This window comes from Panthera onca, chromosome B3, assembly GCF_046562875.1.
Source record: "Panthera onca isolate mPanOnc1 chromosome B3, mPanOnc1 haplotype 2, whole genome shotgun sequence".
Classification (NCBI taxonomy): Eukaryota; Metazoa; Chordata; class Mammalia; order Carnivora; family Felidae; genus Panthera; species Panthera onca.
In genome coordinates, this window is record NC_138344.1 from 132,925,110 (window position 1) to 132,939,682 (window position 14,573).

The 14,573-nt window shown below is 50.7% G+C and overlaps 1 protein-coding gene across 3 annotated transcripts in view; it reads right to left on the reverse strand.

Annotated features, from left to right (window-relative positions):
* Window positions 1–14,573, reverse strand: part of NRDE2 (NRDE-2, necessary for RNA interference, domain containing) — a 55,437-nt gene that overhangs the window by 9,957 nt on the left and 30,907 nt on the right. For 2 of the 3 annotated variants that reach the window (XM_078447912.2, XM_060620530.3), the window contains exons 8-13: window positions 13,988–14,108; window positions 8,504–8,679; window positions 6,123–6,509; window positions 4,443–5,371; window positions 3,195–3,333; window positions 60–131 (exon numbers count right to left, since the gene is read on the reverse strand). In XM_078447912.2, the coding sequence (XP_078304038.1) occupies window positions 60–131; window positions 3,195–3,333; window positions 4,443–5,371; window positions 6,123–6,509; window positions 8,504–8,679; window positions 13,988–14,108 (1,824 nt within the window). Of the gene's footprint in view, window positions 1–59; window positions 132–3,194; window positions 3,334–4,442; window positions 5,372–6,122; window positions 6,510–8,503; window positions 8,680–13,987; window positions 14,109–14,573 lie in introns of those variants that run through there. The other variant, XM_060620531.2, reaches the window with a different exon arrangement.

Genomic DNA, 14,573 nt, shown 5'->3' on the forward strand with positions numbered 1-14,573 from the left:
CCGAGGCTTGGTGGGAAGGTCCCTGGGAATGTGCGGATCTCGGGGGCTCTGGAACTTACCTTCGCCCAGGGACAATTCTGAAGTGCTTTGTAGAACACGCCTTTGCTCCTTTCTTTGTTTCCTAAGGAAACCTGAGGCAGGGGGCAAATCACAGAAATGATTACTTGAAGCAGAGAGTCTAGGGCTACAGAAACTACCCTGTACTAATCCACCTGGGGGCTCGGCTGCAGTGGGCCAGCCCGTGGGGAAGGGCTGGTACTGCCACCATGGCATGTGTTCCGTGACCCGCAGCACCGGGACGGGACAAGCACAGAACTGTAGAGGACACGGCTGGTGGAGGAGCAGAGGGCAGGGGTGTGGTGCTCGGGTGGATCCGGGATTCCGACGGTCCCTCCGGAGGCTTTACGTACTCAGCACCAGCGCGGTGAACCAAAGAGGCTCTCGTACATGCTGGCCTCTCAATATGTTCTAACTTCTGCTAGCGGTCAATGGGAAAGAAGAAATGGCAGCGGAGGGTAGAATGCAATCCGGTGACCACCGGCTTGGGTGCCACTGCTCCCTTTTCTGTTTGTAAGACTGACTTCATCGAGCCCACGGCACCAGCGGATGGCTTTATACACTCTAGTTTCTTTCCCAATTGTGCAGGTACATGATCTAAACACCCGAAGAATCTTGAAAGTGATGGCAATTTCGGGGTGCCTGGCTGGCTAAGTCGATGGCATGTGCGTCTCTTGACCTTGGGGCTGTGAGTTTGAGCACCATGTTGGGAGTAGAGTTCACTTAAAAATTGTTTAAAAAAGAACGAGGGGTGGTGCCTGGGTGGCTCAGTTGGTTAAGTGTCTGACTTCAGCTCAGGTCATGATCTCCCACAGTTTGTGAATTCAAGTCCTACGTCAGGCTCTGCATGCTCAATACAGAGCCTGCTTGGGATTCTCTATCCCTCCCCAACTTGTGCTCCCTCACTCTCTCCAAATAAACGGATAAACTTAAAAAAAAAAAAAAAAAAAATTAAAAAAAAAAAAGAACAAACTGTAATTTTAGCCAAAACAACAAGGTTCAGTGGGAAAGCGCTGGTTACTGTGTAGGGAGAACAGCACATTTGGAAGCACCCCCCAAACAGGTTTTAACCTAAGTCCAAACCTCAGTGGGAAGAGTTAACTGTTTCCCCAATTCCCTTCTTCTCCCATACTGGCCACGGCCAACAACAAACTGTAATTCTTTCCATCGTTCTCCCAAAGAAAATAAGGGAGTAAATCCGCACGTGCGCACACGCATCCGGAAAGGCACAAAGACACAACCAGCCAAAGCACCAGCCCTCCCTATGGAGTCGGCTCCCTTCGGCCTCTCCGTGCACACGCGGCCTGCACCCCAGCATTCTGGCCCTATTCTGATTTTTCTCCCAGGTTATCAGAGCCCTGGGAACCGTCCCGGATGCCTCAGGAGCTGTGAGAAGAAGTCCTGCTCTAACTCGGCTCTAACTCCCCCTCAGTCCAGTGCTAACCTTTCCAGAAGGAGAAATCCCCCAAGGGCCCCCATTCTTTTCTCCCAAGTCAACAAGAGTTTCTTTGTCCAAAATCCGAATCTGGCTCATGGAAGATCTTTGTAAAAAATACACCCGGTCCACCTCGCACCACCCATCTCTACCGACCCAGACGGGAGACGTTAGAACTGGCAAACGCGTGAGCCATCGCTTCTCACGCTTCAAGGTCTTTCACCTGCTGACCAAGGGTCGCGTGGTAACGGCGCTGGAAATGTTAGGGAGCGTCTCCTCTCCTTCGGCTGAGTGGCTCCTGTGGCTCCACCCACGGGAGCGGAGATGCGCCTGGAACCCGTTCTGACCTCTGCCTTGGCCGCCACCACGAGTGCGCCGTGAACACCACACCAGCACCTGGACTTCTGGAGGTTTCCACGTCACACACGGGTGTCAAAATACCGAATCTGAGCTCTGGGGTTTTTTAAATGTCACAAAAACACACAAACTTTTGCGGTAATTCATCTTGATGCCGACTTCCGCCCACAAGGAAGTGCCTATTTGTCCCCGGTGGGCCAGGAGGCGGCGGTCCCGGGATCACGCGTCCTCCCTGCCACTCGGGCCTTTCAGAGGTCGGGGGGAGAGGGGGGCACACCCACATGAATTCTGAAATCTGCGAAGACGGGGGGAGGCCCAGAGCTCTCCTAATCCGTAACTTACTTGCTCTTTACACCCGACTCTGTCCTATGTCAAGTGGAAAAGTCCACAAACTTTGTCTTAAGTTACCCAGTGGAAACAGATAAGGAAGATCACTCCTGGCTTCTGAAAGCTACGACGTTCGTTACAGATCACTTGGTTTAGTAGCCTTCAGCTCAAACACTGAAGTGGCCCAGAAGCCTAGGCTTCTAAACCGCCATGCAACGTGGCAGTAGACGTGTTGTGGCAAGTGAGGCCCGTTCCGAGGCCAGGTCCCGAACCAAAGGCAAAGTTGACTCACAGACGCTTGAGGCCCAGGACCCACCCAGCAGCCCCCACACGCACAGCAGCAAAATTAAAGGGCACTGCACCATGTTCAATCACCACGGTACTTTTCAGTGAGACGAAGCTTCTCTGGAGAGGTCGTTGTAAAAGCGACATTCTAGGGTGAATCTTACCTTTAACGACAGAACAGAATCAGGATCTGGGAACTCTTATGAACAGATGGCAAAGAACTAAGGTCTCTTTCCAATGAAAGCTCAGACCACTTCCAAGTTGCTGATCAACAAAGTCAACTCCAAGAGATCCACAGCCCGCGACCTCTTCCCCAGTCCTGAGACACCGGACGTTAGTCACCGGGGTTCCCGCGAGGATTAAGCGAGGCCACGGAGGCGTGAGGGCAAAAGCAAGCCCCTGCCAGCCTTGCCAGGAGGTGGCAACCGGACGCCTCTACCTTCCCACTTGTGACGAAGCAAAGCTCGGCATAAAAACAAAAACTCTAGGGGCGCCTGGGTGGCTCAGTCGGTTAAGCGGCCGACTTCAGCTCAGGTCATGATCTTGCGGTCCGTGAGTTCGAGCCCCGCCTCGGGCTCTGTGCTGACAGCTCGGAGCCTGGAGCCTGTTTCAGATTCTGTGTCTCCCTCTCTCTGACCCTCCCCCGTTCATGCTCCGTCTCTCTCTGTCTCAAAAATAAATAAACATTAAAAACAAACAAACAAACAAACAAAAACGCTACATATTTTCTTACCAAAAAATTCAGGTACATCCTCCACAGTAAGGGGCACTGGCTGCCGTTGTCGCTCCGCAACGCATTTTCAAACAGGGCTCTGATGCGATGTGTCAAGCCGGTCTCGGGAATTGTGGCGTGGACCTCTCTACCATCTACCCTGCAAGACACAGGCTCACGTGACTCCGAGGCCACTTCTCGCACCCACGGTGCCACAGGAAGAAGAGGTACGTTAGTGACGGCAGACATCAGCATCGGCAGGACCAGAGTGTGTCAGGGATGGTGCTGTCCCAGGTGTGGGGGCGCTAGGGGTGCAGAGTACAGACACGATGTGGCCCCTCCGAGGCCAGAGGAAGGCAGCGTCCAGGGTTGTGTGTTTTCTACACCAGAGTCTGCCTAGACGTCACCCGCAAACTCCTTGCTGTTTTCTAAAGAAAGCCTACCCTCTGATCAGCAGAATGCAAATTCTACCTTATGAGGAGGAAAGTCCTTTCAGTTTAAGGAAAATAGAGTGACTAAAATCCCAACGGAAGAAATAAAAAACGAAGTGAAACACTGTTCAGAGGCAACTCTGAGTAGCCAGCTTCTACGAGGTCAGGGTGAAGCGACAGCAAAGATCTGGAAGGAACAATAATGCCTAAGCTAAGGTGTCCCCAAGACCACCGCCCGACCTTCAGACACGAACACTGTATCAAGAGGTAACAGTTAAGCCTGATACTATTACCATCTGGAACAACAACAGAGACTGGTAATTCTTTCCGGCTCCCTCTGGGCTCAGCACTCACCTCAGCGGCCCCTCCGAGCAGCCCTAAGAGGCAGGCTCTCAACTGTTCCCACGTTACAAAAGGGGAGCCCGTTAGAGGTGACTGGACTTGCCCAAGGCCACACAGCTGGTAAGTGGAGGAATTGGGATCTGAATCCAGAGTCCTACTCCAGGCCCGGGCTCTTGGTCCATGTGCTCTTAGCACAGCTCCTCGGACAGCCGAAAGCCTGACCGTCACCGCCCACACGCCATAAGCAAGGTTCAGGATCCCAAAAAGCACGGCCTAGGGAGGCAGCCACGAAGGCCCCTAATGAAAGCTGTGGCCACTTGCAAGGCTCTTATTCCTCTTTCCACAGGTCATCCGCCATCACCCGGAACATCCACGGCGGGCGCTCCAGCACCGGCCCATACTCACTTCCGGAGCCCTGGGGCCCAGCAGGGCAGTGGGGACCCGGCAGGCGTGCCCCAAAGGTCTGTGGACACACGAACAAGATGTCTGTACTCACCTCTGAACACTCTCCACCAGTCTCTTCCTCATTTTCTCGGCCTCGATCGCAAACAACCAAGGCTCCAAGAGTTTGGTAGACCTGGTGACCGCGTCGAAAAATCTTCTGGTCTCACTGGCTGCGTGGGACCTGCTCTGAATCTGCACGTACGCCCGCCAAAGCACCTGGTTGCCTGGGTACAACCTTAACGCCTCGGAGAGAGCCTGGCGCAGAGGAGCCAGGGGGTAAAGGCTGACTTTCGTGTGGAACCTGAGCAGGCTCGTGTGCATCAGCGTCACGGCCTCCAGCGCGCCGTGGGGGCCCTGGGCGCGGGCTCCGTCCTCCGGGCCGGAGCCCCCTGGGGGAATAGAGCCCTTCAGTTTTGCGAGCACCTGCTCGTACACCCGCACGGCCGCATCGATCCCTACGGTCAAGTACTGAAAGAGCATGAAGCATTTCACCAGGCTAGTCAGGCGGTCGAAGGAGTCGCTGGGAGCCGGAGCGGACACACAGCTGTCGTCCAAACAGTCCTGCAGCGCGTGTTCGTACGCCTTCCGAGCTTTCAAGATGTGAACGGCCAGCGCCTGCCCGGAGTAGGGCCCGCAGGGCCCCTGCTCCGTCAGCCTGGTCAGTACGTGAACGGCTCGCGCCGTGGTGGCCCCTCTCGGGTCCGGCAACAGCTCCGCCTCCAGCCCGGCGTAGAGGAGGCCGAGCTCACACAGCTCACGGTCCCTCAGGTCTCTGCCCCCCGCCATGCTGAGCGCCGTATCGAACACCTTCCTGGCGTCCTCGGTGTTGCCAAGCAGCCACTCCAGATGTGCATACTGCTTCCAGAGGCAGAAACTGTTGCGGTTTTCTGGCTCCTTCAGGAGATTTTTGGCTAGTTTCTTGCAGTTCTTTCCCTGTGACTTTAGCCTCTTCTTGTTTTTAGTGTGCAGACACCAAATGACCTAGAAGTAAAAAGAAAAGGACTCCCGAGTGCCCTGGGATTTTACGGCAACCCCTCTGTACCGTCAATGTTAGAAAGCCACACAGGTGTCGACACTTCCCGCCTTTCTCACGTGTTTGGTAAACCCTGAGGCTCTCTGAGCTGGGAAACAATTCAGGATTGTACCGAGGCCACAGGCGCCCCCACACGACTGCATCCAAACCTCTATAAACAAGGCTCGTACACCCCGAGTAGTCTCCTCCCGTGAGAGGTGGCCACCACATCTTATCAGACACATACAACCTGGTGTGTGGATCGGTAGCTCAGATCCTGTCAGAACTGTGTCAGAACTGTGGGTGTTAAGATTCACTACTGACTGGTGACCGGCAGAGGGCAGAAGAGCTCACCCTAGACAAATTTCTAGCAAACGGATATGAGGAGCAAGGTCAAGTAGCTTATTTTATCTATTTTAATAAACCCCGAAATCCTCTAACCCCCGCTTACGCTTAGGCCTGGCTGTTCACACTAACTGCTCCTATAATCCCAGACATCTGACAGCAGAAGTGCGAACACAAACGGCCCCAGTCACTGGCAAGCTGCACCCCCCTTCCTCCTGCCCCGCCCCCCGCGGCCCCTCAGCAGGGGCAGCCACACACCAGGGGCCTCTGGGGTCCCCGAACAAGGAGGTGGTGTGGCCCAGTGCTCCGAGGAACACCAAGAGCCCCGTGATCATGTACGAAGCCCCCACGTGGGGTGGAGGAGGCCAGAGTTACCTTCTCGATCTCGTACCGTAACCAAGAGAAGCAGAGCTGAGACCTCTCCCGGCCTGAAAACAAAGGCATCACAAGGTGAAAGATGTTGCGGATGAACTCCTCGCCCTCTCGATTGTGACCCCGGGTCCAGCGCCGGCGGCCCAGTGGGTCTGAGCAGCCAACACAGCTGACACCGGAAGAGGAAAGGTTGAGAAAAGTCAGTGGCATTTCGTCACAAAGCCCGTCATCGAAGATGCTGTTCTCATCCATGGCCAGGTAGAGGCAGGAGGCTGGAGGGCTGAGGCCAGAAGGCACGCCCAGGAACTGCAGAAAGGCCGCAACCAGCTGAAACTGAAGATCCTGGCTGGAAAGACGGATCATAGACTGGGCAATGTCATCAAACAGCACCTGCAAGAGAGACAAGATGAAGGGGCCTGCTCGGGAGCTCGGTTTGTCTACTGTGACAAACAGGGCTTCATGACTTTCCCCACAGCTCTTTTTACGTGGATGTGCTAATGACTCGATATCATTCAAATTAAATTTTAAACGGACAAGAGCTAGGTTTCCTGAAAGATACAAAAAAGTCAGAGGCCTCACAGGGCTCCAGAGAGCTGGAGGGAACTGTTGGCAGGCTTACGCCAAAACCTTCCAAAGGAGCCTAATGGATTCACAGAAAATCTAGAATCATACTCACTTCTGAAAGCACACATATCTGCTTTTGTGGTTACTCTAAGTTAACGACAGTTAACACTGTTTATTAAGATAGAAAATAATTTTATTATTTGGTGATTTCCTTGTACAAAATTGTTTTCGGAAATGAAAAATATGCCCAAAAGGAGATAAAAAGTAGCAAGGCAGGAAGGAAAGGCAGCAGCCATGGACCACGAGGTAAGAGCAACTGGAAGAGAGAATGCTAACTGCAAATGTCCACAGATGATTTCATGCAGTAACTTGAAAAGGTAAGGCCACGGAGACCAGCCTTTGTGTGAGGGCGCTGCTGACCTGCTTGGTCCCTGTGGTTCTCAGCAAGGAGGAAACCAAAGCACGAGCATAATAAAACTGGACGCCCTGGGGTTCTACTCGTCAGAACCATCAGTTAATCAGAAAGCTATTCTACTCCAGGCTCTGATTGGAGGAAAAGCTAAGGGACAAGGAACGGCTCACAGCAGCAGTTTGGTCCAGAGACGAACTTCCAGAAAATGGCTGGAATTCTGAGCCTTGAGAATGAACTTCTGGAAGGGTGACCCTGAGCGCCATAAAACCCAAACACCAAGACCCTACTCCTCCCGACACAATCAGCCTCAGCCGGAAAAGGGACTCGCCTGGCGATGGGCCATTCACCAAACATCCGAGAGTGGAGTGGAGGTTTCCCTGAAGTCAGCCCCTCCTTCCTGCGCAGAGCTCCCCACCTTCCTGATCCTAACTGCAGTCCGGCCACCCCATTCGCCACACCCCAAACATTCCAGGCACCCATGCTGACTCCTCTGCCTGGAGCAGATATGGCTTCAAATATTCACTCACCATCCAGGAACATTAGCTGAGCACTCACCCCAAGAAAAGCACCGTCCACGCACTGTGACCCGGCAGCAGGCAAAAATCCCCACCCTCAAGGCAGGTAGGTTGTGAGGGTCACAGACCACAAACCAGGCCGAAGCCAACAAGCCTCGCCACTGCGAACACCCCCCCCCGGTCTGTACCTAGAACATGCTGTGAGCCACGCAGTATAGTTGGTGTCTTACGAAACTGGGTCAGTTTCAGGTCTCAAAATAGAATCTCTTCCTTTAATGTAAATCGTCAGAGCTGCTGGTCACTAGACGCAGCGCAGCACAGACCAAGGCATTCGATGATAGTAAGTGAGATAACGTGAGACGTTAAGTCAAGGACTCGGTAAGTCAAGACGTAAGCCGGGACTCGGTAAATGCTACTTCCCTCCCCAGCAAGACAAGCGGTACACTGATTGTCCCGACACGGCCTCTCCATCCAGGTCCTCTTGTCTTCTGGAATCAAACCTATCTGCTGTACCTCTGAGGATCCCAGAGTGCTGCGGGGAAAGTGGACACGGTTAAAGAATCTAGGACGGCGATACCACGTTTTAAAACCCTGAGTCCTCAGGCTTCTGTGTGAAAAAGTAACTGAATAACCTGGAAGACAGTCTCCGGGGAAGCCTGCCCTCCTTACCTGGGGACAGGAACTACCTGGTCAAGTTCCTCCAAGCTCCCACGTCACCAGTGGCCCAGGAGGTTCCCACAGACAGAAACAGGAGCAAAAGCTAACATCTCCCAAGCCAGGCGCGTGCTCAGACAGTGAGCTCAGCAAGCTTCTTTCAGGTGACCCGACCCCAGGGGAATGGGGAGAAGGCAGAGACCCCAAGGCCGGCCTCCCTCCTGGGCCAGGGGACCTGCCTGTCTCTCTGGATCCTCACAGTCTTCCTCGGTTTGCTTCTTGGTCTTATCAGGGCGCCACGGCCGCCAGTGCCTCTGGTCTCGGGACCGCTCGGTGGCAAGCCAGATCTGCCACCTGGGCAGGCTCTTCTCTCTTATTTCCTGGTCCTCATCTTCTGGCTCATCATCATCATCATCTAGACAAGAACGGGACTTTTAGCCCCCCTCACCAGCCACGGACACCCAACCGCTCTGCTACGCCAGCTGCTGTGGGGGGCCCTGGGATGCCATGATGAGTAAGACCCAGGCCCAGCCTTCTGGGACACTCAGGGACTCAGAGGCACCGAGGGACTCTGCTATCATCCGTCAAATCCCCAAAACTCCCTGGAAGATTAGCCAATGAAATCAGATGATTTTTAATGCTATCATAGCAATTAAAATGGGAATACGCACATTATAGAACAGCACTGCCCAAGAGGACTTTCTGTGATAATGACATAATATGTACCCATGTGTCTAATACGGTAGCAACCAGCCACGTGACTTACTGGGCCCCTGAAATGTAGCTGATACCAGAACTAAATTTTTTATTTCATTTTAATTAAAATGGCCACATGTGGGGGCACCTGGGTGGCTCAGTCGGTTATGTGTCTGGAACCGTCTGGCTCTCGGTTTCGGTTCAGGTCATGATCTCACGGTTCATGGGTTTGAGCCCCACATCGGGCTCTGCCGCTGACAGCGTGGAACCTGCCTGGGATTCTCCCTTTCCCCACTCTCTCTCTCTCTGCCCCTTCCCTGCTCACTCGCTCTCTCTCAGAATAAATAAAATGGTCACATGTGGCTAGTGCCTACGTATTTGGACAACACGGTTCTAGAACGCTAAATGATATTTAATGACAGCCCTGGTTCAGCCTTTCTAAAGCCACCAGAATTTTCAGCCAGTGGCCTTATGACTACAACCGGTGTCCACTTCTCAAAAAAAGGTAATTCAAGATTATCCTGTACTTTCATTTTGTTTCCTAATCCTGAACATGCAGAATGGAAGAGGAGAAAAGTTCAGTATTTAAAAATAAACAAACAGGATATATACATTGGTACAGCCACGCAGAAAACAGTTGGCAGTTTCTTATAAAACTAGACACGCACTTATTCAAAGACCTGGCAACTACAGTCTTTGGTGCTGATCCCAGAAAAATGAAAATCTACGTACACACTAACACCTGCACACTAACACCCACGGCAGCTTTATCCACAGTGGCCAAGCCCTGCAAACGCTCCAAATGTCCCGCAGTAGTAGGTGAAACGAGCTGATTCGTCTACACCTACTATTCACAGTAAATGTGAATACACTATGGACGCGTGCAACAATTCAGACGGATCTCAGGGGAATGATGCTAGGTGAAAAAAAAAGTCAATCTTAAGAAGTCACACAGAACACAAATGTTGGTGAGGATGTGAAGAAACTGGAACCCTTGTGCACAGGTTGGGGAGAACAGAAGATGGTACAGTGCTCTGGAGAACAACATAGCGGTGCCTCGGAGAAGTTTTTAAAACTACCGCATGATCCAGCATTGCCACTTCTGGGCACACGTGCAGAAGAACTCTAAGCAGGTTCTCAGAGACACGTGTACTCCATGTTCACAGCTGCAAAAGGTGAAGCAACCCGTGTCCGTGGACAGGTGAACGGATAAATAAAATGTGGACGCCATTCAGACTTAAAAAGGGGGTACTGAGGGCCGCCTGGGTGGCTCAGTCGGTTGAGCGTCTGACTTCAGCCCCAGTCATGATCTCACGGTTTGTGAGTTTGAGCCCCTCATTGGGCTCTGTGCTGACAGCTCTGAGCCTAGAGCCTGCTTTGAGTTCGGTGTCTCCCTCTCTCTCTGCCCCTCTCCTGCTCATGTCCTGTCTCTCTCTCTCAAAAACAAACAGTAAAAAAAATTTTTTTAATTAAAATAAAAAAAAGGAGGTACTAACACATGCTACACGTTGGACAAACCTGGAAGACATTATGCTAAGTGGAATAAGCCAGTCACAACACAACAAGTACTGTCTGATCCCACTTATCTGAGGTTCCTAAGATAGTCAAATTGAGAGACAGGAAGTAGCATGGTGGCCGTGGGGGCAGGGGTGGGGTAGGGTGGGGAGAGGAATGGGGAGTCACTGCCTAATGGGTACAGAGTGCCAGCTGGGCAAGATGAGGAGGTTGAGGAGATGGACAGAGGTGAAGACAGTTGCACAAGAGTGTGCATGTAGTTAATGCCACTGAGCCGTATATTTAAAAATGTTGTTTAAGTGGTAAACTTTGTATATATTTTACAACAGGAAATTGTTTTAAAAAGTCACACACCCTATGATTCCACATGTCTAACGTGTAAAATAACGTGACAACATAATAACAGAGGTGGAGGGCAGATCAGTGGTCCTCCGAGGTGGGCGTGGGGGTGGACATGGCTACCAGGCACAGCATCAGGGAGCCCGGTGGTGACAAATCGTTCTCCGACAGCGGGGGTGGTTACAGAAAGCCATGCCTGCGATTAGGCTGCACAGCACCAAACACGCAAGCAAATGAGAGCTCGTCAAGCCATGAGATGCGCGGGTGCGCAGGGGCACTCACACACGCGCGCATGCACACAGGAGACCGCCCCAGGGTCACTTCCAGGCTGTGCGACTGCACAGTCGCTGGTGGGCCCTGGGGCGGGGGGAGGGGGCACAAAACCTCCCTGTGTATTTTCCAACTTCCTGTGAATCTCTATTTCAAAATAAATGAGTAACAAGAACTCCAGAGAATTTAAAGGCATGACGTGTACATTAGCATTTTAAAGTTTATTTATTTATTCTGAGAGAAAGAGTGCAAGTGGAGGATGGAGAGACAGAGAGAGAGAGAGAGAGAGAGAGAGAGAGAGAGAGAGAGAATCCCAAACAGGCTCTACACTATCAGCACAGAGCCCAATGTGGGGCTTGAACTCACAAACCATGAGATCATGACCTGAGCCCAAGTCAGATGCTCAACCAACTAAGCCACCCAGGCGCCCCTCTACATTTGCATTTTAAACTCAATATTCTATCTATGGCTCAGTCGGTTGAGCGTCCGACTTTGGCTCAGGTCATGATCTCACAGTTTGTGGGTTTGAGCCCCGCATTGGGCTCTGTGCTGACGGCTCGGAGCCTGGAGCCTGCTTGGGATTCTGTGTCTCCCTCTCTCTCTGTCCCTCCCCCACTCATGCTGTCTCTCAGAAATAAAAATGTTAAAAAAAATTTTTTTTAATAAATAAATAAAATAAACTCAATATTCTATCTAAACACTCTTTTGAGTTATCAAAGAAAGGTAAAATTTAACTATCACCTTCTTCTAAAGACTTACATTTAAGGTAATCCTTTAACCACACTGAAAACTTCTCACCATTAAGAGAAATCACCTGTGAGTCACACATCAGACTTAGATACCTGAACTTATTACATTAGAAATTCAAAAGATTACATGGTTTTGGAAAGACATATATAAATACGTAACAACACAGACTAACAGAAAGTGAGGGTGAGAGAGAAGAAATGAGCTGTGATGTATGAAGAAAAAACACCTCAGAATCAATGATAAATACCAACTACACTCTAAATGCTGACCTTGTCAAGATGGACAAGAAAACTTAAAAATAAAGCAAAAACAAAGAATAGTTATCATTTCATTTTTCTGGAAACAAGAAACGGTCAGCCTTTCTTCTCATCCTGTTGGTTTTCTGGAAGGGTCCCACTAAATTCATTTAACTCAATAGAAGATTCTCCGTAACAGAAACGCCAACTTATGTCCATAACTTGACATTAAAAATCAAGGTTTTACCACTTGCATTATCTTTCTGGGAAAACAAACTCCACATCTGATTATGAGTAACTGTTGGGCCTTTGAGCACTTTTCAGAGAAGTAATGCTAACTTGGTCCCTGGACACTGCTGTGAGAATTCTTTCTTCTCACAGAACATGGTAAACCTTAGAACATAAATTCCATGCACTTTAAGAGTCTTGCCCATTAAAACAAAAACAAAAAAAAAGCAGCCGAAACACAGAGAGGCATGCTGAGCTGGTAACTCAAAGAGAAGTTACCACCAGAAAGACTTCCATTTTCTGGTCCTTCATGGGTCTTGCAGACACACTGGCTTAAGAGGGTAACACCTACAAACATTTTGCCCTGCAGGTCATTTTTCTTCATATAGGAACCCCTGGCGAGCCTGAAGAAGGTTTCCAGTTCTCTTTGGGAGAGAACACTCCAGGAGAGTCAAAGGAGCTGAGCCAAGCGAGCGTGACCTTCCCTGATGGCGCTGCCCCCAGCAAAGCTGCTCCGGGCACCTGAAGGGCCAGGCAGGCCGCCCGGCCTGGAGCGCTGCATAGCCACACTGACCGAGGCTAATCCAGAGTTTTCGTTCCTCAGGTGAAGACGCCGCGGCCAGAAGGGTGACGTGTGTGAGGAGGGGACCCCTTGCACTTTCAACAAAACCAGGGTGTGAAATCCCAAGGAGCTGAGAGCTGCACTGGCCAGTATGACAGCCGTGCACATGTGGCTACAGGGCCCTTGGAAGTGGCAAGTCTGAACTGAAATGTGCTAGAAAGTGTAAGATACACACCAGACTTCAAAGGGCTTGTATGAAAAAAAAAATGCAAACTATCTCAATGTTTAAATTATTAGTTACATGTTGAAATATTAAGGTTTTGACACACTGGGTTAAACAAAATATATTCCCATTAATTTCACCATTTTACCTTTTTATTATTATTTTTAGTTTTTTATGTTTATTTATTTATTTTTTTGAGAGAGGGGGAGGGAGAGAGAAATCCCAAGCAGGCTTCGCACTGTCAGCATGGAGCCCGATGAGGGGCTCAAACCCACGAAACCATGAGGCCATGACCTGAGCCGAAAGCAAAAGTTGGACGCTTAACCGACTGAGCCACCCAGGCGCCCCACCATTTTACCTTTTCAATGTGGCTCTTAGAAAATGTAAAGTTATTTTTGTGGCTTGAATTATGTTTCTATTGGACAGTGGTGTCTTAGGGTGTAAATCTGGAACGTGCTTTGGAGTCACTTAGAATGAGTTACACAAATGCTAGTTAATATTTCATAGTATTCCTAAACAGGCAAGTGTTTGTCAAAGGATTTGTTGGTCTGTCCACTGCCAAGGAAAGAGAAAGACTGACTTAAGTACACATTAAATGGGGCAGGGAGAGGGGGGATTAGTAACAAGATTACTTCTTCAGGAGCAACCTTATAAAAGGAAAAATGAAAATTACTGCCCTTGGAAAGAAACGCGAACCCTCCAAAGGCCTGGGGGGTTGAGTGAAAGACCCTAAGGGTGAGGGGACAGTCTATTCTCCAAATGCAACCACTTAATGTATTTTTGACATACAATGTTCTTCAGGACTAATAAACAGCTTACACATATAAAGAAATAATCATGAAGATACAAAAACACATTCCAGAAGAAAAAGGCGGAGGCATACGCATCCTGAGAGGCGCCTTACCTGGACTGATGACCACCCAGCCGCCCCGCTCCTGCTGGTGCATCCACGCTCTCCAGCCTCGGGCGCCCTTCTCGCCAACCCGGGGCTCCCCACTGTCCCAGAAGGGCTCAAAGAATTCCACCTGTTCAGGTTGAAAATATGGAGGTTAGCCTAAGTTGTACAAAACTGCTGAGTCACTGAGCAGAGTGCGTTCTGACTGGCGTAAGAGGGGCTTATGGCAGAAATCTTGCTCGCCATCAGTCGTCCTAGTAGATATGGGATACATCCCCAAAATAGAAAAAAATAATTACGTAGTGTGGTGGGCAGCCTCCAAAATAGCCCCCCAGGACCCTGACCCCTGCCCTGTGGCATTCACACCCCTGAGCATGGGCTGGACCCAGTGACTTACAACGAACACAATACGGCAAAAAGTGACGAGCTACCACTTCTGAGAACCAGTGACAAAAAGACCAGCCGTGGTCACCGAGAAGGGCCTCCAGCGGAGTGGGAGAGGAACGGTTTCCCAGCTCTGACCCTGCTGTAGAACAGTCTAACTGGGGACAGTGACCCTGCCAGTTCCCTTAAAGCCACTGGGCCCCTGAATACC